Raw genomic sequence first — 24,199 nt, 5'->3', positions numbered from 1 at the left:
AACCACTTATGCACAGAGCCAGAAAGATCAAACATCAATACATTATTTAACACCTTAACAAGACAGTTCCTGTGCTATGTGCAGATCTAAAACCAGACTGAAAAGGTTCATAAAGCTGATTAAGCATTAAGTGGAACTGAAGCTGTGACACTACCACCTGTTTTAAAATGTTTGCCAGAAAGTAAGTTTGAGATTGTTCTGTAATTATAGAGAACATTATTATTATTTTTTTTTTTTTTCAATAACACAGTAACAGCAGCCAGTTTGCAAGGTGAGGGGACCGCAGCAGATCTCAGTGCTTCATTAATTAAACTAATTACAAATGAGCACAGGGGTGGTAATAGGACTTAAATAAACTGACGGAAACTATATTTTGTTGTCATAACAAAGTGTGTTATTTTGATAGCCAATAATATAAAAAAGCAGATCAATAAAACGAAATATCGAAACAATGGAAACAAATGATTCAAATGATCTCCCACTAGGGGAGCAGTGTAGGACAATGAATTGTCAGTGTTTGAAGCTCAATATTCACAGTCAGACAATGCTTACCTCATTAAACAACAAGGCACATAACAGACAACATGGAGATGACAATACATTAATAGCACAGAATGTGAAATACATTCAGAGATACATCCCTCAAGCTCTTTAGCCCAATGCAGTTCTATGTCAGACCAGTTGAGTCCCATGAATAGCGACCAGCGCAGCTCCCTGCTGAAAGCACTCAATGTGAATCTATTGAACCCTCCTAGAATGTTCAGAATGTAGGTACAGCTGGTATGTTTCGGGTCATAATGACGCACTGCAATTGCAAATCAACATGTGTTCATTAGATAGCTTTTACTCTTTAATGTAAAATATTTTAAATGAATGTAAACTCTTATAATAAATTAAAATACATATTCATTGCATCATAACATATAACCATGTTTATTACACAGAAACAAAAACTGTCTTGAAGCTTAATATTTGGAGAAAGGAATGACACTTTAGCATGATATAACTGTGGTACATTAATTGTCAATACCATTTCTTTATAAATGTCTTTTTTTTTGATAAAGTAAAAATGCAGGTATGTTCTAACTAAAATGTCTTTCTTTCTGTTGCTGACTTTCAGTAGATTTCTATAAATATACAGTGTCTCTTTTGACCCCACTACCAAGCCATTCCCCTGTGTAGACAAAGAAACTATATTGGTGAGATACTGGACCCTGCAGTACAGTAGACCAGTAGACCAGCCCAGCAGGAGTCCATAAACCAGTGAGTCCACTGTCATGAGATGAAGTGAGGAAGTCCACTTCATCTCATGACGGATGTCCGTCATGAGAAAGGATGTCCAGCGCTATTACACTAAGGATGTCCAGCGCTATTACACTACAGGTATGTTCTAACTATTGATATTCTGTTGCTGACTTTCAGTAGCCTTAAACCAATGCTTCCCTGGGCTCCAGACAGACCAACCAATCAGTGCCTTATTCTGACATTGTGCAGGGCTCCACCCACAGCTCAGACTGGCTGCTTGTCAGAAGCATTTCTACTTGTGGATGGAACAATTCAAGAATGAGGAACACGTGTGGAACTTTTCTTCTGCTTTGCTTTTGTCTTGGTGAGTGATATTCACAATCACACTACAGAACAAACAGGTTTTCAATTTCATTATCATTCATGAACAAAGTAATAATTATATCATCTTGTTATCTTGCAGTTGTCTATGGAAGTTCCCAGATTCATCAGACTCCACATGTTTATTCAACTGAAGGAGGGAGCGCTGAAATGAATTGCAATCACAGTGTTTCTAACTACAACAGCATGCAGTGGTATAAACAGCAACATGGTCAAAGTCCTGACATCATACTTTCTGCTTACAATACAAATGAAACCTCGGGACGATTCACCATGACTGTGAATAAAGAGAAGCTCTCCACCACTCTAACCATCAGTGCTGTTGAGCTGCTGGATTGTGAAGCTGTGTATAATTGTGCAGTGAGAGCACAGTGAGAGAGGGAGTGGAGACACCTGCACAATATCCTGCTCTCAGGGGCAGCACCACTCAGCTGCACATGTGCTTTATGTTTTATAATGTAACTTTGGGGCAGGATCTTGACATTGAAAATGATGTTTTACCAGCAGGTGGTGCAGTGTGATTAAGATTAAACACCATTACCCAGCAGATACTGCAGGAGGCATAATTACACTCATCTTTCAACTACAGTGTAAATGCTGCACAGCACCTGCATCACACTAACTGGCTTGTGTCTAAACTCATAAACCCTAGCGTTGGAACTGCTCCTCGCCTCAGGGCATTGGCTTGTGAGAGGATTCATCCACAGTATACACAATCCTAACATTGTGTTCTTTTGTATTTCTGTTGTAAACATCACTCAGAACTTTGAAACCCCAGTTTCCATCTAGAATACACTGTACCATACATGATATATACCAGTGTAGTGACATCTGTGCCATGCTTGCATCACATCTGAATAACATTAAAAATATCTCAACCAACAGTAAACACGCTACAACTTTTATCAGACAAATGAATATCTGTGATTTTTAAAATAACTTTTTTAGAATAGTTGTATAGAAAACAAGGCTTTTTGGACATTCTGTACAGCTAGCATCTATACCTGCAGTCAATTTAGAAATAGTTTTTCAAGATGAATTTAATACAATATGAAGTTCATTTCTTTAAAATAAACATTAACTTTGCAAGAAACTAAAAGGAAAAATGCTTTATATTTCAATGAATTTGTGTTTGGAAGCAGTTTAGTATACAATACTATCAGCCTATTCAGGGCGGGACATAGACCTTGTATTATGAACCAGGTCCTGCACTGGCTTCACTGGAGAAAACAAAGTGAGGATAACAAGCAGAACACTGAAACAATGATTTTGATATCAATCATTCCATATTGAAAGCATTACAGATTCACAATCACTGCAATGAACAGCTTAAGCTATAACAAGCGAGGTGGTTACTTTGTTACCAGAACATGCCACAGCACATCTATTTTAAAGAACAGGAAATAGCTGTGACAAACACCACTGTAAATGAATGCACGTGATCTCATGAGTAGATTGGTAAGAAAATTAACACCATGGATTACTACAATGACAGGACTGAAATGTATCATTCTGTGTTTGATTTTATCAGGTGTGAACCCCAAGAAGTCATGATCATCACTTTGCTTGTGTGTGTGTGTGTGTGTGTGTGTGTGTGTGAGAGTTTATAATTTGTTTATCTGTTATTTTGATTCAGGTGCGCACAGTGAAGACCAGGTGACTAAAAGCCTTGATTCACAGCGAGTTTCAGAAGGAGAATCAGTTCAGATAAACTGTCAATATCAGACAAGCAGCTTTGCTGCAATGCACTGGTATAAACAAGATCTCAACCAGGGTTTAAAATACATCAACAAAGCCTGGGGCTCAGGAACACATGGAGACGATTCAGGGAAATATAAACCAGCAGTAGATACCTAATCTAAAACTGGCTCCCTGACAATACAGCCTTCAGTGTCTGATTCTGCCATCTACTACTGTGCAGTAGAACCAGCACTGTGATACAAAGCAGCACCCAACCCATACAAAAACCCTGGAGTGTAGAGAGGCTGGTGACTACAATGCTGATGGCATTTCCAGTGACAGCTCTTCTGTGTAGAAGGGTAACTGCAGTGCACATTATAATGTGGTAAGTGCTGGATTTCCTTTCATACTGTAGTTCTGGGAAGGTTGATTGAAAAGTGGGTAGGCTTGCTGTCAGCCAATGAAACATGAATTGAAGTCTGTCAGTTACAATACATCTCTGTGTGAGTCTTTTGAGAATATGAGAAGCATAGCATACAGGAAACATGAGGATTATAACATGGCGTACAAGTCTTTGATTTTTAGAGTCCTGATCAGCTATTTATTTTGTAAGTGTTGTTGTCAGGCTTGATGGTTTTTGTCTATCTATCTATATAGCATGTAATTATCTATCTATCTATCTATCTATCTATCTATCTATCTATCTATCTATCTATCTATCTATCTATCTATCTATCTATCTAAAATTAACTAATCATTTCTAAATCTTCTTTCCAGACATTTCTACAGGAAACCAGGTCACTCAAATTGACCCGTCCATTTCAGAGTGAAGATGAAACAGCAGAATTGAAATGCTCCTTCAGCACCAGCAGCTCCTCATACTGGCTCCACTGGTATCGGCAGTATTCTGGGGAGCCTCTCCAGTTTATACTCTTTGAGGGGTCTAGTAGTCACACTGCAGATTTTGCTAAAGATTGATTCTCATCCACTGCAGACAAAAGCAGAGGTGTCACAACTTTAACTATCTCCAGGATTGTCCTCAAAGACATTGGCCTGTATTACTGTGCATTGGAAGTACACAGTGATTCAGCTGATGGGATAGCTGCACAATATCCTGCTAGACATTACGAGAGAGAGAGCAAGTCTGCTGAAAGTGTCTCTAAACAAGATGGTAAGCACAGACATGCAACGCAGACTTTTCCTTTGTTACACTCCACATGTTTTCTATGAGCTTTCTCTTGATTATTCTGTGAATTAGCTTCTCTGTTCTGAGTATGGCTATAACTAGAAATATAAACCATATGAACTATATGTGTAACAATAAAAACATCTAGGCCTTTTTATTACTAATCCCAAAGAGTGAATGCTACACTGAAACATCATTTCCTTGATTCGCTTCAATGACAGAATAACATCATCCCAAAAGGACGATCTGAGACAAAGGTGATAACATGCTCTCAGAAAATGTGAACATCTTTAGGACCTGAATTTGTGGTGTGCAGGTTTTGGAGAGAAGATTCCAAAGCACTATAAACACTGCAGTACATACTGTAGTATATTACAGGAAACTACAGAGCATGTTTTGTCAAACTGCATTCAGAGCCATTTCTGTACCCTCTGGGTCTGTAGGAGTTGACTTCTTCCAGGACTGGAGATAGCTTCTTGTATCTGTGTATATTACTTTCTGAACTGTATTGCAACTTCACGAAGTGGCCACTGAACTGAAAAGCAGCACTGTACTGTCTCATATAAACATTAAACTACAATGGATACAAGAATGTGCTTCTTCATTGCATTCATTACCCTTCCAGCTATTTTCAATTCATTCTTCTTCTTCTTCTTCTTCTTCTTCTTCTTCTTCTTCTTCTTCTTCTTCTTCTTCTTCTTCTTCTTCTTCTTCTAACAAAACTAAATGGTTTCTTTTGAATGTGTTGTCAATGTTCAGCCATGACCAGCTGCTCTTATACTGCAAGTATTGAATACGTTGATCTCTACTGGTATCGGCAGAACTCAAACCAAGCCCTAGAATACACACTGTTTAAAGGAACCTGCTCATAAGGAGCTCAACACTCTGCAAATGCTCCACCTCAATCATTCCCTGACTTGGATCTTAGTTCTGAAAATAACAAGAGCAAGAAACCATGTATCATGGCTTATCACATCACAATGGATCCACACCAATAGAATGTGCTGTACCAGTAAATAAAGAGAACAAACACTGCAATCTTATATCTTAACACTGATGATTGTTTATTCAGTTATTTTTCTGTTGTAGTGGAAGTTATTTTGTCAAGTTATCTTTTCTTCTCTCTTCATTCAACCAATCAGCATGCAATAACGTCTCTGACTCTTCACTTTGAAGACAATCCTGACCCCTACAGGCACGACAGTGAAACTACTGCTATTGTTTCCTTGTGAGCCTTCATTTGAAATAATATATAAAGGGAGACATTGCCCTTTGCAATGCAGTATTGAAAACATTCACAGAAGAGAAGACAAGCTGTATCAATACAACAAAAATGCAGTGATCCTTTCATTCAATGTTGTGAGGGTGGACCCTCACTCGGGCTGCAGCACGTAGACTTGTCTGTGTGATGAGCTATTGTCCAGTCACTTGAATACTTACCTGTCCCTGAAAACAAAGATGTAAATGACTAAAAATAAATATTGTACTTCCCTGTATCACAATGTTCTGCAGCCAGGAATTGCTGCTAAATTGTTAAATAGGTTTAAATAATTTACTGTTAACTTTTCAATTCTGATAATTATTGTAAACTTTTCCATTCTGATAATGAAATTGACAAGCGTTTAGTAAAATCTGGCTAATATATAGTTTTCTCAAGGCTGTGATGCCAAATACAATTAAAGCGTGCCGTCACTCAGAGTGGATCAGATTGCAATCAAAATAAGCACCTCATGGAGCTGGACTCACACAATCAACACCATGGCATTCTATTATTATTCTACTAATTACAAATAGTGCTATTATTTGGTAAAGTATTCCTGCTTTACACTGCAGCTGCTTCAAGTGCACATCACTCGTGTCGTTTCATATCATCATGTCTCCAGTGAACACTCCAGTGTGGAATAGTTCTCACCTGCATCATCGGTCACGTGTGCAACTTCTGTCTCATCTTCCAACACTGCAGTTCTTGAGCTCTCCTCATTCTGCACTCACACAGGCACCGAGCATGGGGTGAGGAAATCAGCAGCACAGTGTTCTCACTACAGCTCATCTGCTCATTGTGATAGGTGTGTATGCAGGGCTTGGGTTCAATTCAAATACTCACTTTATTCACATAGGAGAACACACATATTCTATATCTTTAACATGGATTTATTGAACTGTATTTCAGAGAGAAGTCTTGGAGATTTAGTGGCACAGTCTCCAGCTGAGATATTGACACCTGAAGGGAATGAACCAGTATTAACCTGTCAATATAATACAACAGAGAGCAGCCATTATCTATTCTGGTATAAACAAAGCCCTGGGGAATCTCCTGAATATATACTGCACACCAACCAGTATCTGAGTGATCCCTCAAGTGAGTTTCCAGCCCTTTTCTCAGCTGAGCTGAACCCCAGCAGCCGAACAGTGCCTTTGAGAATACAGCAGTGTGAGCTCAGTGACTCTGCAGTGTATTACTGTGCTCTGAGGCCCACAGTCACAGGAACTCTACACCTTGCCCTGCAACAACCACCTGCTGCTCTTTGCACTTCAGCATTGCATTGGAAATGTGAATGTTTTAAACTGTGGCAAGCAGCTATGATATTTAATGTGTCATTGTTTTAAATTAACCTTTCCCAGACCCCATGTTAAAACTAGCGTTGCCTGAACCTCATTGCAGCATTGCTGATTCTGTAGATACCAATAGAAACAAGAAAGCTATTTAAACAACAAATTGGAGAAGTTATTTATTATATTGTTCAAACATGATTCTTCAGTTTGTCTCTTGAATTGAATGCATGTTGACCCATGGAATGATGTTAAATGTACGAAACTGTCACTGGCCTACCCCTCCAGGTGTTCCACGCTTGGAATGTAAATTTCCAAAATCTAGAACACTGTAGTATGATGACATGTACATTCTAGAAAATGAACATTCCATTCTGGGGGTCAAAACCTCTTTGTAAACACAGCCATTGTAACAAGTATTCAGCTGGGGTTATGTTTACAAAGACTATTGGCACCAGAGCGCAAGTACACATGCGGGCAAAGCAACTTGTGTCTTGGGAGTTTTCATGTTTGTCTTGGGAGTTTTCATGTTTGTCTTGGGGGTTTTTCGGCTAGGAACTTTAGAATAATAATAATAATAATAATAATAATAATAATAATAATAATAATAATAATAATAATAATAATAATAATAATAATAATTTGATTTCTGTCAAATTTGACCCTGCTGTTTTATTGAAAATATGTTTTATTTTAATGATAGAAACCCCTTTGTTCTGAATGTACCAAAGTGCAGTCCAGTCACATTAGATAAGACAGTAGACTGTTGTATTGATGAGACAAAGCCATGGATTGCAATGAATGGACAAGCTTTGCAGGTGCACCCAGCACTTCATACCCACAGTATCTGCAAAGATAGTAGAAGTGCTTTCTTCTACTTTGCACTTGAAAATTATATCTAACATTATTATCAGGATTATTAAAAACATTACAATGTGCTTCTAAACAACATGGTGTGTTTTACTCCTGCACTTTACCATTGCAGAGGTATGATTTTAAAACTACCCATATCACTGAAGAACTATCTCTAAACTATAAGCTATATATTGTTATAAACCCCCTTCCTGTAAAATCCTTCCTGCAATAAAGGATGAACTGAAGTCTGTTCATGAAGAGACACACTAGATCTGTGTCCCTGATAGTTACACTTCTCAAACACCAGACATCTCATAAAAGATCATTCCATGAGTGATGTCCCTTACAGATGTTTAGCGAAAGACAAACACAGTGACATTGAAGGGAATGCAGAGGTGCCTGTGCAGTATGTGATATTGAGAGTAGATATGTGGAGGCACAATACACCAAGTTTAATTTCATGTGTAGTGGTTCTTATGCATTGCAACATACACATTATTGTTCTTACTGGCTCTGTAGCTGTGCTGTTTCATTGTTGGTTGATATGAGTCACAGAATGAAATTATGGTTACTTTAATTAAGGGTGAACTGTTTGACAAATGTCTATACTGCCCTCTTGTGGAGAAGACTATGTTGGCAGCCTCATCATTCTAAATATTGTACTGTATATTACTGGGTAAGAGCAAACACAGCCATTGCAACATGTAATGTTAGGCTTAAGATACAACTGAATAATACAACACCAGACCTAAACTTAATGAAACAGGTGAATGAATAAACCTGCTCATTATTAACTACTCAGAGTTCATAGTTCTGTAGAGCTGAATAACTTAGTTATTATTATTATTATTATTATTATTATTATTATTTATTATTATTATTATTATTATTATTATTTATTATTATTTTAAAATCACATGTACATTACCTTTTTTGTTGTTGATGTATCCTATTCTACACAGTATATGTTATTAAAATATATAGACAGGGATTTATATAGAAATAACCCACGACAGCGTGTGCAGTAAGACAATTCTTATCGCATGCCCTGGCTGTGTTGTAAGTTGTGCCTTCAACCACCTAGGTAAGAATTGTCTTACTGCAGACCCTGGAGTTGGTTATTATACTTATAAAATGTATACTTAAAAAAAAAAAAAAAAATTACACAAACTGACTTTTTTAAGGAAAACAAATAAGGACATTTATTATTGATCATTTCACTGAGAAAAAAAGAAGACTGTTTCATTGTACATATATTTTTTTTTTTTTTTTTTTTTTTTTTTTTTTTTTTTCCATAAACATTACATTGAACATTGCCATTTATCGTAACATTTTCAATATTTGGGAATTGAAAGCAGACTGATTTCCCACATCAGAGGGAGGATTCAAGGAAACAGCCAAACACTGCACTGCACTGGCACTCGAGGGAGGGGCTTCTGAGTGGTTTTTTTTTTTTTTTTTTTTTTTTTTTTTGGTAAGAAATGATCCTACTCAGGCGTTGCGGTCTTCAAGAGAAGCTGACCAATAATCTCTGAGGCTGTTTTCACACCGATGCTGGTAACCGGCATAATTTCCCGAGATTGGAAACCAGCATTAGATGATATGTGGACTAAACGACTTCCGTGTCAGTTTGCGCAGTCCTTCCCGTCCGCGGCGAGAACAATAGAATTATATTCCCAACCCGACCTCGTTTAAAAGCCCAATATAGATATTACATGCTGAGTGAGACTTGCGTGGTGATTTCTCAGGTGGCTTTTGAAGTGTTACTGCTACTGCTTGCCTCGGAGTTTTCTTTGTTTTGTTCTCTGATTAAATAAATACCACAGTATATTTGCGATTTTTTCTGTAATCCTTAGTGACAGAGATGAATAAAAAAAATAAATTGTTGAGTGATTTAAATGCTGCGTCAGTTGTATGTTGACATTTTTTACCTACAGAAACACTGTTTGGATAATTATTACTAATAAGGCATAGTAATATTAATAGATCAGGTAAGTAAGTTAATATTGCACGGTCATGTGATCTTGTTCAGCCATTCACAGCACTTAATTTATCCAAGCCATTTTATAATGAGATAATAACTGGCGACTCGCTCTTTTAACCAAATCATCTGCAATAGAATTTAGTTGCACATGTAGTGTTATTTTCAGCCATTAGGTGGCGGTACAGTACACTCATTTCAGTAAAATCAGGTCTGCCCAGCAAAAGGAGATGAGCCAGCATACACATGCAGTGCACTGAATATCTCAGTTAGAATAAGAGGTTTAAACAAAAGAATACACAGACCCCTCATCGATATCCATCACTGCACTAATTCAATACTGAAGAGTGCCTGCAGACATGGACCTGCTTCTTCTTCTGTGCACACTTCTTGGAATTATAGGTACAATATCTCGCTGTACTGCTACATTGTAGGCCTCTTTATAATAACAATTTCCAAAATGATAATTCTGACCACCGTTGTTCCACAGGTTCCAGTTTTGAAGATCGAGACTCTGTTACACAATGGCCAGCTGCCTTGCATGCACAAGAAGACCAGTCTCTTACAATACACTGCAGTTTTACCCATTCAGCTTCCAGCAACATATACCTGCAGTGGTACCGTCAGGACCCGGGAGAGCGAGTCAAATACATTCTCCAGCGGTACAAACTGTCTGGAGGAGCTGAAGATGGGGATAAAGCACCAGGTGTTGAAGATCGATTTTCGGCTTTACTTGACGCGCCGAATAAATACACGAATTTAAACATCAGCGGGATACAGATGCGAGACTCTGCCGTTTTCCATTGCGCTCTGAGGCCCACAGTGAAGGAGGCAGGCTTGAGCTGCTGACAAAAACGTGTCTGCGGTGTTGATGAAAAAGAGACGCCTGTAGTCTGCTGCTCGATGTGTGACTGCAGCCTCACCTTGTCTGTAAACACTACAAACAACCCATCATGATGTGTCACTTTTTCATACATAGATAAAAAGGAATACGTTTTTCGAAAAAACAAACAAGCTGCATATCCGTAACCGAAGTACAAATTAAGAAACACAAGAACAAGAACGCAAGATACACAGCAATCACAAAACTGTTATATATGAGCAGTGCTGATGTTGCCAGTAATGATACGCTAATAACAGAAAAGACAATTAATTTGAAAATCTTCTTTTACTCGTTTTATTTGCATGACGATTCAGTATCGCAGATAGAGACCAGCGCAGCGACAATTAATGTGTTATTCTGGGCGCCGCTAGCGTCATAAACACACACGCATCTTATACAATGTGTTATAGTCTGTGTGCCTGCCAGCCTCATAAAGAGACACGCATCTTATACAATGTGTTATAGTCTGTGTGCCTGCCAGCCTCATAAAGAGACACGCATCTTATACAATGTGTTAGCCTTGGTCCCGCCAGCCTCATACAACACAAGCATCTTATATGACAATGTTGTCTCAGCTGTTTCTTTGGATTTCCTCCTGAAGAAGAGACTGCTAATGTCTTCAAAGCTGGTGTTTGTATGTCACAGTGAGTCTACTCTTCGTATCTATTATCACCATTACTGCACCTTCATTAACTGTCTCTTTTTGATGCGTTTGTTTTTCTAAAGTTATTCATACCAGCTCAATACAACAACGTTGTAAAACCACATCAGCAGCTGCTGGTATTAATCCACGTGCTTTTGCTTCTGTCTCTCCCAGACGTCACTGCACACGCTCTACTGGTTTGACCTCGAACTGTTTGACACGTCTTCAATGTGACATCATACACAGCTGAGAGCACCATCCAGAGCGCTTCCTAACCTCGCGCATGGGGAGGGCTGTCACAGACCCTCTGGTATTGTCACGGGTGAGAATGGCGCTCATCACTTTACTGTTCTGTACACTTCTATTAGGTAAGTCTGATGACCAAGATAGGCAATGAGAAATTAAATGAAGGTGCTTGTGTACCGTCAATATTAAAGCACTAATGACACTACAGAGAAAATAACCTGACGTGTCAGTTTCTTATAATGATTGACCGTTCTGATTTATAGAAGTGCCGTGTTGGAAAATGCATAGACTGAAGATTTTAGATTAGAGTGTTTTCTTTGTTTTATTTCTACAGAAGGAGGTTTTGGAAACACAATTACTCCACTATCCGGTGTGGAAAATGTTAAACAAGGAGATAACGTGACTCTCCAGTGCAACTACACGGGTGCTGTAAGCAATTTACAATGGTATCGCCAGTATCCCAGACAGGCTTTGGAGTACCTGCTGATGATATTTGAATCGGGAGCTGTATCTAAAGCTAACGAGGAAGATCACCGAGTTTCAGCAGAGGTTGATAAAGACAATAAACACGTGTTTCTGAAACTGATAGACACTGAAGTGACGGACTCAGCCATGTACTACTGCGCCCTGAGTCCCACAGTGACAGAAACCTATCCAGCACTGTACAAAAACTACCTGCCACTGAAACACAAGCAGCTGCTCACAAACTGATATATTTTACCAGGAGGTGGCGCTTTTGTGTCATGAAACAAACTTTCCTCAAGTCAGGTGGTGTGCTCTGAATTTCCAATGCGCTGAATGAGACTCCCCTTTTCTGCAGTAAAGATACAATACAACTCCAGCACTGACACCATTATTATTGTATGAGTTTGTATCTGTAGCGGCTCCAGCACTGACACCAGTATTATTGTATGAGTTTGTATCTGTAGCAGGGATACTATACATTAACACACATTTACAAAATCTAGAAAAATAAAATACAGTGAGCAGTGTACCCTACAGTTTCACTGTGACCGCTTTCCTCTGTTATGAATAACTCTGAGCTGACACACCACAGCGAGGGTTGGCTTGTACAATTGCAACACTTTACACATTTACAATTGGAAGCGTCATGATCTCAACCTGTATTTAACAATTTCAGTCTGATCATGTTTATAGCAATGAAACCTAGATGTGCCAATGCAGAATCTAACTGCATAGAGGTGACTGCTGGACTGGTTGTGACTTCTGCAGCATGTGTGACTCATTTCGAGTAACAGGGTTCTGGTTTCTCCCAGGGAAGTGCCAGATATTGTTTTGACATGTATCAGAGACAATGTGGCAGTTTCCATGTGTGTTCTAATTTTACTCAAGACATTGTGCTCGAGCCAAATGAAAAATGGCCTTATTCATTACAGTTGCAATTTTCTGCCACAAACCTGATCCACTCGAGCTGTTCTCCCAAATGTGCACGCACTTCGCTATTTCACGTGTAAATAACAATAACCACCTCCATTGTGAGCAGCTGTGACCACCAGGTGGCACTGTAGTACAGCACTGTGTGTGAATAACAATTCATAGGTATATTCCATTCAACACATTCTCATGTAATTCTGCACCAGTGAATGCATGCATGGCTAACTAGGTCATGCACTTCTGAACAATAGCTTCATACAGAACTGTAATAGCAGGATTGCTTTAACCTTGTGCTGTGTAAAGAGAGCTTAAATGAGTGTCTATATTTTAATTGTATGAACATATGTTAACTGTTAACTGGATAAGATGTCAGGGTAAAAGCCATTGAAAGCAAATGCAAAGTGTCTCTTAAAGTGTTTATCAGCGGATGAGAGCAGAGTACCAGAAGGAGGAGGAGCATGCATGTGTTCAAACATCGCAGTTATGCAACTCTCATGTGTTGAGGTAGTCTTGTACAGATCGAGACTCGCAGCTCTCATGTGTTGAGGTAGACTTGTACAGATCGAGACTCACAGCTATCATGTGTTGAGGTACACTTGTACAGATCAAGACTCACAGCTCTCATGTGTTGAGGTACACTTGTACAGATCGAGACTCGCAACTCTCAGACCGATACAACCGCACCCGTCCTGCACGCACAGTGAAGATGAAAATGTACTATCTGCTCTTGTTTTTCTTTTTAATATGTGCAGGTATTGTAGATCCTATATTAATATTACCAGATCTTAATACTGAATATCATCATTTATTAAGGTAAATGTGTTGTGGAGCTGATAGGAAAAATATTGAGATCCAATTTAATACAATTAATATAATTCATTATCGGCTATTACTAATTATCATCACTGCTTTTCCTTGCTGTCTCCATCTAGGTTCTGGTCACAAAGATTCAGTCGATCAGCCTTCAGCAAAAAAACTGATTAGTTACACTGGTGAGCCAGTAACACTGAATTGCAGTTACTCCACAAGCGACACGTTTCCCGATATATTCTGGGGCGTCCAATTTCCCTACAAAGCTCTGCAGTTTACGCTTAAATGAGCCCGCATTTCAACACAGGTTTTCAGCGACATTGGATAAGGAATCCAGCAGTGTGCCTTTAACAATATCAGCAGCCCTGGTGACTGACTCTGCAGTTTACTACTGTGCGCGGAGACCCGCGCTGTGAACAAGCCATTAGCAGGATGAACAGAAACCATTCATGGGTTTAGGAATAAAGATTTCATGTTAGATTTCAAAATGTCACACGTTTCCATTTGTCTCAGTTTTTTGTTAATCATATGTAAAACTACAAAGCGTTAAGTAATTCAATATGTTAACAGAATTATTCAGCAGGTTTCATTCGACTTTATGAAGCAAAGATTGTTCATTCTATAGGGTGATGCAAAGTTTTTTGGCCATAGCTGTAGTCTTATATTTTTCCCATTGCATAATACAATAACAATATACAGCGTACATACCTGATTATAGTCACACACGAGTGGTGTATTGTTTGCTCTACTTTACAGCTAATGTATCCATAAAACACTCAATGTAGTAAAAAAAAACACGTTTAAAATTAATTTAAAACATTGTGAAATGAACAACGGCTAATTTCATTTTAACCCCACTGCTCAACAGAGTGTAGTTTTCCATTTATATTGTATTGTTTTGATTGAAGCAATTCGTGTTTTACGGTTAATAGATGCCTCAGACAAAATGAAAAAAAAAAAACGTTATTAGTAGTCAGAATTAATCTGTATGTCAAAGCTATGCAAACTGTACAAGATTAACAAAAGTATTGAATTACATATCTATCTTCTTTCATATTTATATTTCTAAATTGTTTCAAAACATGCTAATTTGGAAAGGGGTGTGTCATTGAACAAAGTACAGCTCAGGTTTATAAACGAGTTCTTTCATTCGCACCCGTTAGATAGAGGGGTTCATGAGACACGAGTGGAGCATGGAGAATGCAATGATGCGCCGAGTTCTATACACAGCCCTGTTTCTCTGTGTCTCAACGGGTATTATGATTGATTCACATACATTATTTCCTGCTTGATGAACACGTATTTGTATTATTAATTGTACCCTGTTTTGTGTTTTAATTTAGAAACATCTCAGGGACAGTCAGTGAACCAGTCTTCGGTTCTAATAGTAAAAGAAGGAAATACCACTATACTCTGTTCTTATAAAGACGCTACGGGGCCATCTCTATTCTAGTACATTCAAAATCACAACCTAGCTCCCCAAATCCTATTTTATGAACACATGGATGCTATAAGTGTTCCAGCACGCTTCAGAAATCGAATTTCAGCAAAGCATGATAAGAACAAGAAGACATTCGATCTGCAGATAACCCGAGTGCTGCTTTCAGACTCTTCGGTGTTCCTCTGTGCGCTGAACCACACAGTGTGAGAATCTACATACAGCTTCATACAAAAACATCCTGCCAACTCCACATAGCCTGCTATCATGTTTCCACGGTGTGCCTTCAATAGAAAAGATGAGAAAAAACCCTATAGAACAAAGGAGTAGTAATACCCGATGTAGTACCCGATTTCAAAATGTTCTTTAAAGCGAACATTTAAATAATAATAATAAATAATAATAATAATAATAATAATAATAATAATAATAATAATAAATAATAATAATAATAATAATATTCTGGGTATGGGCTGTCTACTTTCTATGATATTATAGTGTGACTAAAGAAAGAACCCACGGTATTAAATGCACATGGAGTTCAAACACACGTATCTTACTTTGTATTTAACTTTATTTTTATGTTTGAAAATGAATATGTTAATAAATACAATCCACATTGCAAATGATATGAAGATAAACGCAGACACCTTTGGAAAGAATGAAATAGAAATAACTCAATGTTTCAATGAATGACTTTGATTTCTAAGCACTGATCTCTGTCTCATTCTTGTTCTCCTCTGAAGACTGAATTTTGTTCTGGGGGCAGATCTGCGCCTCAGACAGAGTAACACATCTCCAATATGATTGGTTTACTATGGAAAGGAGGCAGAGTTTTGTTTCAGTGACATTTGGAGGCGGGGTTATTTTTTACTTTTCACTGATTTGGAGGGTGTTGTTCATTTATATTATATGAACTTTGAAAGTTTAAGCAATAGGAACACCTCTTACAAAGTTTTCTGAAGAGAAAACTTTGCAAGAGGTGTTCCTATTGCTTAAACTTTCAAAGTTTTACTTGATATTTAAACAAAACGTGCATGCATACTTTTACAGTATAAATAAAGTAATCTTATTTTTAAGCTTTATTTTTTAACATCTCCATTTTCAGAGCTTTTGCTTTATTTAATAAAGCATTCATTTAAGCTTCCCTCATATTAACCCTCCTATTAGGTTTCGGGTCTATTTGACCAGACTCTAGTTTCCAATTAGCTTAAATGCTATTTTTCTTTTCATTTTCTGTATAATATTTTATGACTTTTCCTAAGTTGGGGTCATAAACTTATACACAGATAATGGGGCCCATTCGTGCATGTTTATTTTTTTTAGAACAGGTCATGTGTACAAATAAGATGTTTCAGGTCACTGTGACCCGTGGCATTTATCTATGTAGATTTGTGTATCCGCGCATGTGTGGCTTGTGCACTCCATGCACATCGGTGCCCGCACGCCCACGCATTCGAGCATCCTGTGCACTCATCGGTGCATATCTGTTCTGTGCCCGTGCACTTATCGTGCTCCCCGTGTGCATACCCACTCCTGTGCCCTGTGCACATTTTTACCCGCCGTGCAACCTGGGCAAGTGCTGTGCGCTATGTCAGGTTTCCAGAAATGCGGCTGTTGTAGCCAGAAAATGCCACCAGAGGACCCGCAATTCTGTGTTTCATGTCTGGGTCCAGAACATGCTGCTTCGGCTCTGTCCGACAGACCATTCTGCGCTATCTGTGGGAAGTTCCAGAGACGGGTCCTAAAGGCTGGAGCCAACAGGGCAGTGGGGCTGGGATCTCCTTCTAGCAGGGGATCTCATTCTGAGTCTGTTCCCCCTTCAGGTGGTACAGCATCATCTCCTGCCTTCCTGCAGCTATCCAGGACATCCTCCCCGTCTCTCGGGCAACGCTCTTGTTCACCTACCAGGAGCGTGGGGCAGCTTCGGCGCTCCCTTCCTAAGGAGCTCAGGTTTTTTCTTCCATGCAGGGAGCAAAGGGCAGCCTTCCCCCTGGTGGACTCTGCCATTGCCTAACAGACAGTGTCGGACAACAGAGACGTGCCTCAAGAAGGCGTATGCCACTTGCTCCCAAGCTGCCCAGCTTTCCAATGTGTCGAGCATGCTCTCTGTCTATCAGGCCATCCTTATTAAGGAGCTCCCTGATATGGTCACGGCGGCTCACAGACAAGAGCTGAACCAGGTCTCTGAGGCAGTCACCAGAAATGCTGCTCTTGTAGTCAGAAAATGGGCCGATGCCTTGCGCCGCTGGTGGTCAGCAGACGGCAACTCTGGCTTTTCCAGGAGCAGGACAAGTCCTCTCTCCTGGATGCCTCTATCACTCCTGGCCATACGTTTGGCACCGCAGTGCAGGAGATGCTTCAGAGGACTCTGAAGACCAGGGAGGCATCAAGGCAGTATGCCCAGGTGCTTCCACAGAAGCCTGCCTTGCCTGCTAAGGCTTCCCCCCTGTGGGGGCGACAGCCTCCGCCCAGGCCGGCTCGTGCTCCTATGGCACGCCCGGCAGCATATGCCCCGCAGCACCTGGGGGGGGGGGGCGGCAATCGCCAGCAACCCAAGGGTCCTGAGACTGCGCTCCCCACATGGCCTAAGGCTCAGCATCCCTGAAGGGCCGCAGCAGCCTTCAACCCCTGTCTCCCAGTTACTATATGGGCAAACCAGCACCAATGACAGTTGGGTGCTCAAGACTATGCGGGCTGGTTACAGCCTTCCATTCCGTTAAAACCACCCCCCTTTCGGGGGGTGTCACAAAGTCGGCCGGAGTGGGTGGCGTCAGACCAGAGCCAGAAAATAAGCAACAGAGAGGTGGAGTTTGGTGGAGCTGAGCGAATGGTCTCGCTCAGCATTTAATGAATGAACAGAACAGAAAATAAAAAGGTTGTAACATACAAAAAACACAGGACACTGCAGTTGTTGCCAAAACAAAAAGACAAACAAAATGGACTATACAGACAAACAAGGTGAACAGATATTTAACTACTATTCTTATTATTATCACAATTATTACCTCCGTCTCCTATCCCATCCTCCACTCACCGAAAACACAACCCCGAGTATGTGAAAACATGTTGCTTTTATGCAGCTGCACCGAGACTCGACTGCTAATCAATCATTCAAATGGAGTCGCAGTACAACTGCACGTGAATTAATAAAGTGCAATTCCCTGTGCTCACATATTATTACTTTTTACATGCACGTGAAGTGCTATGCAATCCTCGTGCCTAAATACAAATATACATTTTAAACACTTGTGTTACACAGACCCGTTTATATCCCGTGTACCGATGACTATACACCAACATTAAAACACAAAACATAACACAAAATATACACAGAGGCGGGCACTTTGCCACATATACCCCCCCCTTGTGCAAAGCACACATGGCTTCAATGGCCACCTCCCCCCTTAAAATCCCAAATGTCTCGCTCAGTCCTGGGCCAAGAACAGGGACTTTAAGGGGTTGATGGGCAGCAATGTTGCCAGTAGCCAGGCTGCTACTGGCCATGCTGTCAGCATACGTGCTGACAGTGAGGCGAATCTCTCCTCCTGCTGTACAACTGGCAGCAGAAATGCTGCCAATGGTGCGGTTGTCAGCAGACATGCTGACAGTTGCCAGACTGACTCCTTCAGCCGGGGCAAGTCCAGCAGCGGAAAAGCTGCTGGTGTTGGTGGTCTCCAGACCTCCCCCAAGATCTCCGGCAGCGAAACTGCTGCGAGGGAAGGTGGTCTCCTGACCTCTCCCCCCTTTATAGCCGGCAGCTCCCTCTGGGGGGACTCCAGCCCCCAGAACTCCTGCAGCGAAACTGCTGTGGGGAAAGCTGGTCTCCTGACCTCTCCCCCCTTTTTCATAGCTGGCAGCAACCTCTGGTGGGGTTCCGGCCACACTGACCCCTGCGGCCAAGCAGAGCTGACTGCAACCCCTGGCGAAGCAGTTCCAGCGACCCTAGGTGATGCGGAGCGACTGGCAACCCCAGGCGATGAGGAGCAACAGGCAACCCCAGGCGATGCGGAGCGGCAGGCAACCCCAGGCGATGCGAAGCGGCAGGCAACCCCAGGCGATGCGGAGAGGCAGGCAACCCCAGGCGATGCCAGGCAGGCATCCTTGGGCGATGCCAGGCTGGCATCCTTGGGCAAAGCGAGGCAGGCATCCTTGGGCAATGTGAGGCAGGCATCCTTGGGCGAAGCGAGTCAGGGAATCAGGACAAGCTGGGGTGTTGGATTTGGCCCTCTTCTCGATCACTGCGGCCGGGCAGTTCTTCCCCGTGCTTCCCTCAGCAGCCTATGCAAGGGCTGCTGAGGACCGCCTGCCTCTATTCCTGGTCCTTCTGGTGCAGGGAGAGGCAGCTCCTGCTCTTCTCCCCCTGATGGTGATGGAGGCAGAGGCAGCTCCAGCACCTCTCCTCGTGATAGTGGGGGAAGTGATACCAGCAGGCATTCATCCTCTGCTGGTGGGGGAAGTGATACCAGTAGGCATTCATCCTCTGCTGGTGGAAAGGGACCCAGCAGGCATTCACCCTCTGCTGGTGGGGGAAGTGATACCAGCAGGCATTCATCCTCTGCTGGTGGGGGATGTGATACCAGTAGGCATTTATCCTCTGCTGGTGGAAAGGGACCCAGCAGGCATTCACCCTCTCCTGGTAGGGGAAGTGATACCAGCAGTCATTCATCCTCTGCTGGTGGAAAGGGACCCAGCAGGCATTCACCCTCTGCTGGTGGGGGAAGTGATACCAGCAGGCATTCATCCTCTGCTGGTGGGGGAAGTGATACCAGCAGGCATTCATCCTCTGCTGGTGGAAAGGGACCCAGCAGGCATTCACCCTCTGCTGGTGGGGGAAGTGATACCAGCAGGTATTCATCCTCTGCTGGTGGACAGGGACCCAGCAGGCATTCACCCTCTGCTGGTGGACAGGAACCCAGCAGGCATTCACCCTCTGCTGGTGGAGGTGGCTGAGGCAGAGGCAGCTCCTGCTGCTCTGCTCCTGGCGGTGGAACTGGCTGAGGTAGAGGCAGCTCCTTCTGCTCTGCTCCTGCCGGTGGAGGAGGCAGAGGCGTGCAGTCTACCCTTATTACAGGGGACTGGTGTGGCTCTCCCTCACTTGCAGGGGGCTGGTGCGGCTCTCCCTCACTTGCAAGGGAAGGTAATGGAGGAAGAGGAAGCACCTGCTCCTCTCCTCCAGGTGGTGACGTTAGGGGAAGTGATACCAGCAGGCACTCACCCTCTGCTGGTGGAGATGGGAACAGCTCCCTCTCGGTCTTTGGATCCCCGCGGTCCCCCCGTCTGGACGCTGGACTCTCACGGTACCCCCGCCTGGGCGCTGGAGACCCTGCTACCTGGGCTGCTGTTCTATTTATAGCTGCCTCCAGGTAGCAGAGGACCAACTCCACACCTTCCTCCAGGGAGTTTGGGGTGTGTTCCCACTCGTACGCCTCCCATCGCTCGCTGTCCATCAGCCACAGGACCCGGATGGCTATGGGCATGGACTGTGCCTCCAGCCTAGCATTGTCCCTGATCCAGTCCCTCAGCCTGATGGTGTCTTCTGACATTTTTTTTTTTGTTGTTTTTGTTTTTGTTTTGTTTGTTTTTTAAAACAAGAAATTGTGGTTCCTGCTCTGGTCTGCGTCTAGGGGGCGCTGGTAATGCCGGTTCTGACACCACGTGTCACAAAGACGGCCGGAGTGGGTGGCGTCAGACCAGAGCCAGGAAATAAGCAACAGAGAGGTGGAGTTCGGTAGAGGTGAGTGAATGGTCTCGCTCAGCATTTAATGAATGAACAGAACAGAAAATAAAAAAGTTGTAACAAACAAAAATACAGGACACGGCACATTCACCAAAACAAAAGAGACAAACAAAATGGACTATACAGACAAACACGGTGAGCAGATATTTAACTACTATTCTTATTATTATCACAATTATTACCTATCCCGTTCTCCACTCACCGAACACACAACCCCGAGTATGTGAAAACATGTTGTTTTTATGCATCTGTACTGAGACTCAATTGCTAATCAATCATTCAGTTGGAGTCGTGGTACAACTGCACGTGAATTAATAAAGTGCAATTCCACGTGCTCACATATTATTACTTTTTACTAGCACGTGAAGTGCTGTGCAATCCTCATGCCTAAATACAAATATACATTTTAAACACTCGTGTTACACAGACCCGTTTATATCCCATGTACCGATGTCTATACACCAACATTAAAACACAACACAAAATACACACAGGGGCGGGCACTTTGCCACAGCATGTAATACATAATTACCAATATCATTATACTATTGACATATGAGATGTGAAAGCAACCAGACAAAATGTACAGGGAATTGCACAGCTGACTCTTCAAGCTGTCTCTTCTTTTTAAACTTGTTTCTGCAGGTGTGAGATCTCAGGATCAAATATCTCAGACACCACCATCCCTGACTGTGAGTGAAGGGGAGACTGCAACCCTTCACTGCAACTACACAGCTTCTAATTTCAGGAGTCTTCAATGGTACAGACAGAGGCCAAGCAGAAGCCCAGAGAATGTGATGATCTTGTTTTCAGACCCAATGAAAGACTCACAGTTCAGTGGGTTGCTGGACAAGGTGAAGAGCTCTGGGGTTTTTAATGTGAGCAATTCACCAGCAGAAGACTCTGTGACCTATTACTGTGCAGTGGAGGCACAGTGTTTGAAAGCTGTGAGAGGACCTGACAGAAACACAGAGTGGAGTTAACAGAACTGAACAACCTGCATCTGGTGGATCTGCATATGAAGCAGGACAACAGCCCTTTAATTGGACATTAGACTTTACTGACACACACATTCTGTAACACAAGTAAATAAAATACATTTAAAAAACATGTGCATTTAAATTGTTGATACATCTATTTGCTAATTTGTTTGAAAGTATGACAGACAATATGCTGAAATGTTCAGACAAGTTTAGCTATTTTTGAAAGGTTTATAGTGTGTTCTGAGTACAATAAACCCACCAGTTGAGTCTGCATTTGTAGACACAGCAAATCTGCTTGTCTGCCCGTGACTGCAGTACTGCCCTGTCTGGCTGCTAGTCTTTTCTTTACCATTGTTCCTTGCTACTATTTAATCATCTTGTTCTGGGACTAGGTATCTCATTCACTGTATATTATTAACACTTTGTATTTGATTTTTTTATTCCTAGTATATCTTTTTAAATAAAAGCATCAGACAAATTATTAAATGAATGTCGCATAGCCCATCCCTTTGTTTCTCACACAACAGAATGAGAAGGGAGTGTTGATGCCTATTTATTTATTTATTGATTTATTATTATGCAATCTGCTATTTCTCCTCATCCAGACTCCCTTCCCCTTTGCAATATTCCATTTGGCTGGATACCTGGTGTGATTAAACCCATCATACACTCACCAATAGGATTATTTGCATTTTGTCAGTCTCCTCGGTCCGTGAGTATATGACACTCCGAGATGCGATTTGGATTGAGTCGCTTGATCGATTACAGTCGGCTCACAAGGTTTAAACAGGTTTAAGTATGTGATACCCAAATTGTATCTCAAATGATCTCATGGGACAGTGTATGATGTCTATAATGATGCGAATGATTGCATGCAATCGGTCTGGATAGGACACAAAGTGCGTATCTCAGCCTTCAAACCCTAAGTTCTTAGTGAATAATCAATGATCTCCTGAGCTCTGTGCAATACTAATACATAATCAATGATCTCCTGAGCTCTGTGCAATACTAATACATAATCAATGATCTCCTGAGCTCTGTGCAATACTAATACATAATCAATGAACTGCTGAGCTCTGTGCAATACTAATACATAATCAATGATCTCTTGAGCTCTGTGCAATACTAATACATAATCAATGATCTCCTGAGCTCTGTGCAATACACATTAGATTTCCATTAACACTTCCTCCCATCAGCTTAGATACGATCTTTGAGAAAGTGTTTGCTGGAAGAGTATGTCAGCGCAGAGAACAACCTTAAGAGGAAGTAGAACAGAAGCACAGACAAACAGATGTGTGAACAGCAGTGTGGAGCACAGAAGTGGTCAGGGCTCTGCACTCCTCACAGGAGGCTTATGGGTTCATATCCCAGGCGGAGACACTGCTGCTGTGCCCTTCAGCAAGGTACTTTACCTAGGCTACTCCAATAAAAATAAAAAATAAAACACAGCTGTATAAATGGGTACCACAATTTGTATGTAAAGATAATGTGATTGTTTTGTAACAATTGTACTGTAAGTCACCCTGGATAAGGGAGTCTGCTAATAAATCTAATAATAATACAATAATAACAAGAGCAGTCACTCCCACCACAGGATGACTGACAGGCATTGCCAAAGGGTATACAGAAGCTCTTCACTGCTCTGCTTTGACACTTCACTGCAGGAGAGAGGGCAGTCACAGCTATTTCAACCTGCACACAATGATGCTTCAAGGAGGAAAGGCTCACCTATTCAATATCAAACTGATGTGTTTCATAGGTAAGTAGACAGAACATGGAACACGGGATTCCTGTTCATTTCAACATTACCTTTCTATTGCAACTAACAATAGAGCTGCTCTGTTATTTTTAAATGTACATTTTACAAAGTAAAAAGTTATTGTTCTCTCCAATTAATTCTTCTGGTGTTATTGTTAAAAAAATTAATTAATTAAAAAAAAAATGATGTAAAATTGGAGGAAATATCATTTTTAAAAAAAGTTTTAAACATTTTTTGGGCATTTTTATTACTAATAATTGATATATTTCTTCAATATTTCTTTCTTATCAGGTATGACACAAGGAGACGGAGTCCATCAAATACCTTCAATTCACTTGACAGAAAATGAGAAAAGAATATTATTTTGCCAGTGTGAAACTTCAGGCAGCCCAAACCTCTTCTGGTACATCCAGGAACACAA

General features: G+C 41.3%; 2 protein-coding genes and 1 gene segment (V, D, J or C); 2 read left to right on the top strand and 1 right to left on the bottom strand.

Moving 5' to 3' along the window:
- The window catches only part of LOC121299468 (sodium- and chloride-dependent GABA transporter 2-like), a 749,163-nt gene that overhangs the window by 165,310 nt on the left and 559,654 nt on the right, over nucleotides 1-24,199 (bottom strand). The gene's annotated exons all lie outside the window — the stretch shown is intronic.
- Nucleotides 1,317-17,237, top strand: LOC121300181. Its single transcript, XM_041228672.1, has 6 exons — nucleotides 1,317-1,383; nucleotides 10,369-10,709; nucleotides 11,579-11,634; nucleotides 14,163-14,264; nucleotides 14,954-15,013; nucleotides 17,120-17,237. The coding sequence occupies exons 1-6, from the start codon at nucleotides 1,317-1,319 to the stop codon at nucleotides 17,235-17,237; spliced, it is 744 nt and encodes a 247-aa protein (XP_041084606.1).
- On the top strand, nucleotides 11,704-12,491 carry LOC121299469. The segment is given in 2 exon segments: nucleotides 11,704-11,772; nucleotides 11,985-12,491. Coding segments are annotated over 2 exon segments (417 nt in total).

The sequence above is a fragment of the Polyodon spathula genome, chromosome 25 (assembly GCF_017654505.1).
Source record: "Polyodon spathula isolate WHYD16114869_AA chromosome 25, ASM1765450v1, whole genome shotgun sequence".
Classification (NCBI taxonomy): domain Eukaryota; kingdom Metazoa; phylum Chordata; class Actinopteri; order Acipenseriformes; family Polyodontidae; genus Polyodon; species Polyodon spathula.
The sequence above is the reverse complement of the archived record's forward strand: the minus strand, read 5'-3'. Positions and strand labels throughout refer to the sequence as shown.

Bases quoted from the DNA above. Each gene is read 5' to 3' on its own strand.
- LOC121300181 (XM_041228672.1), top strand. From the start codon at position 1,317: ATGTCCGTCATGAGAAAGGATGTCCAGCGCTATTACACTAAGGATGTC. The intron at 14,265-14,953 runs GCTGTGAACAAG...TAATTTGGAAAG, and splicing joins TACTGTGCGCGGAGACCCGC to GGGTGTGTCATTGAACAAAG. The intron at 15,014-17,119 runs GTTAGATAGAGG...TTCCCCCTTCAG, and splicing joins GAGTTCTTTCATTCGCACCC to GTGGTACAGCATCATCTCCT.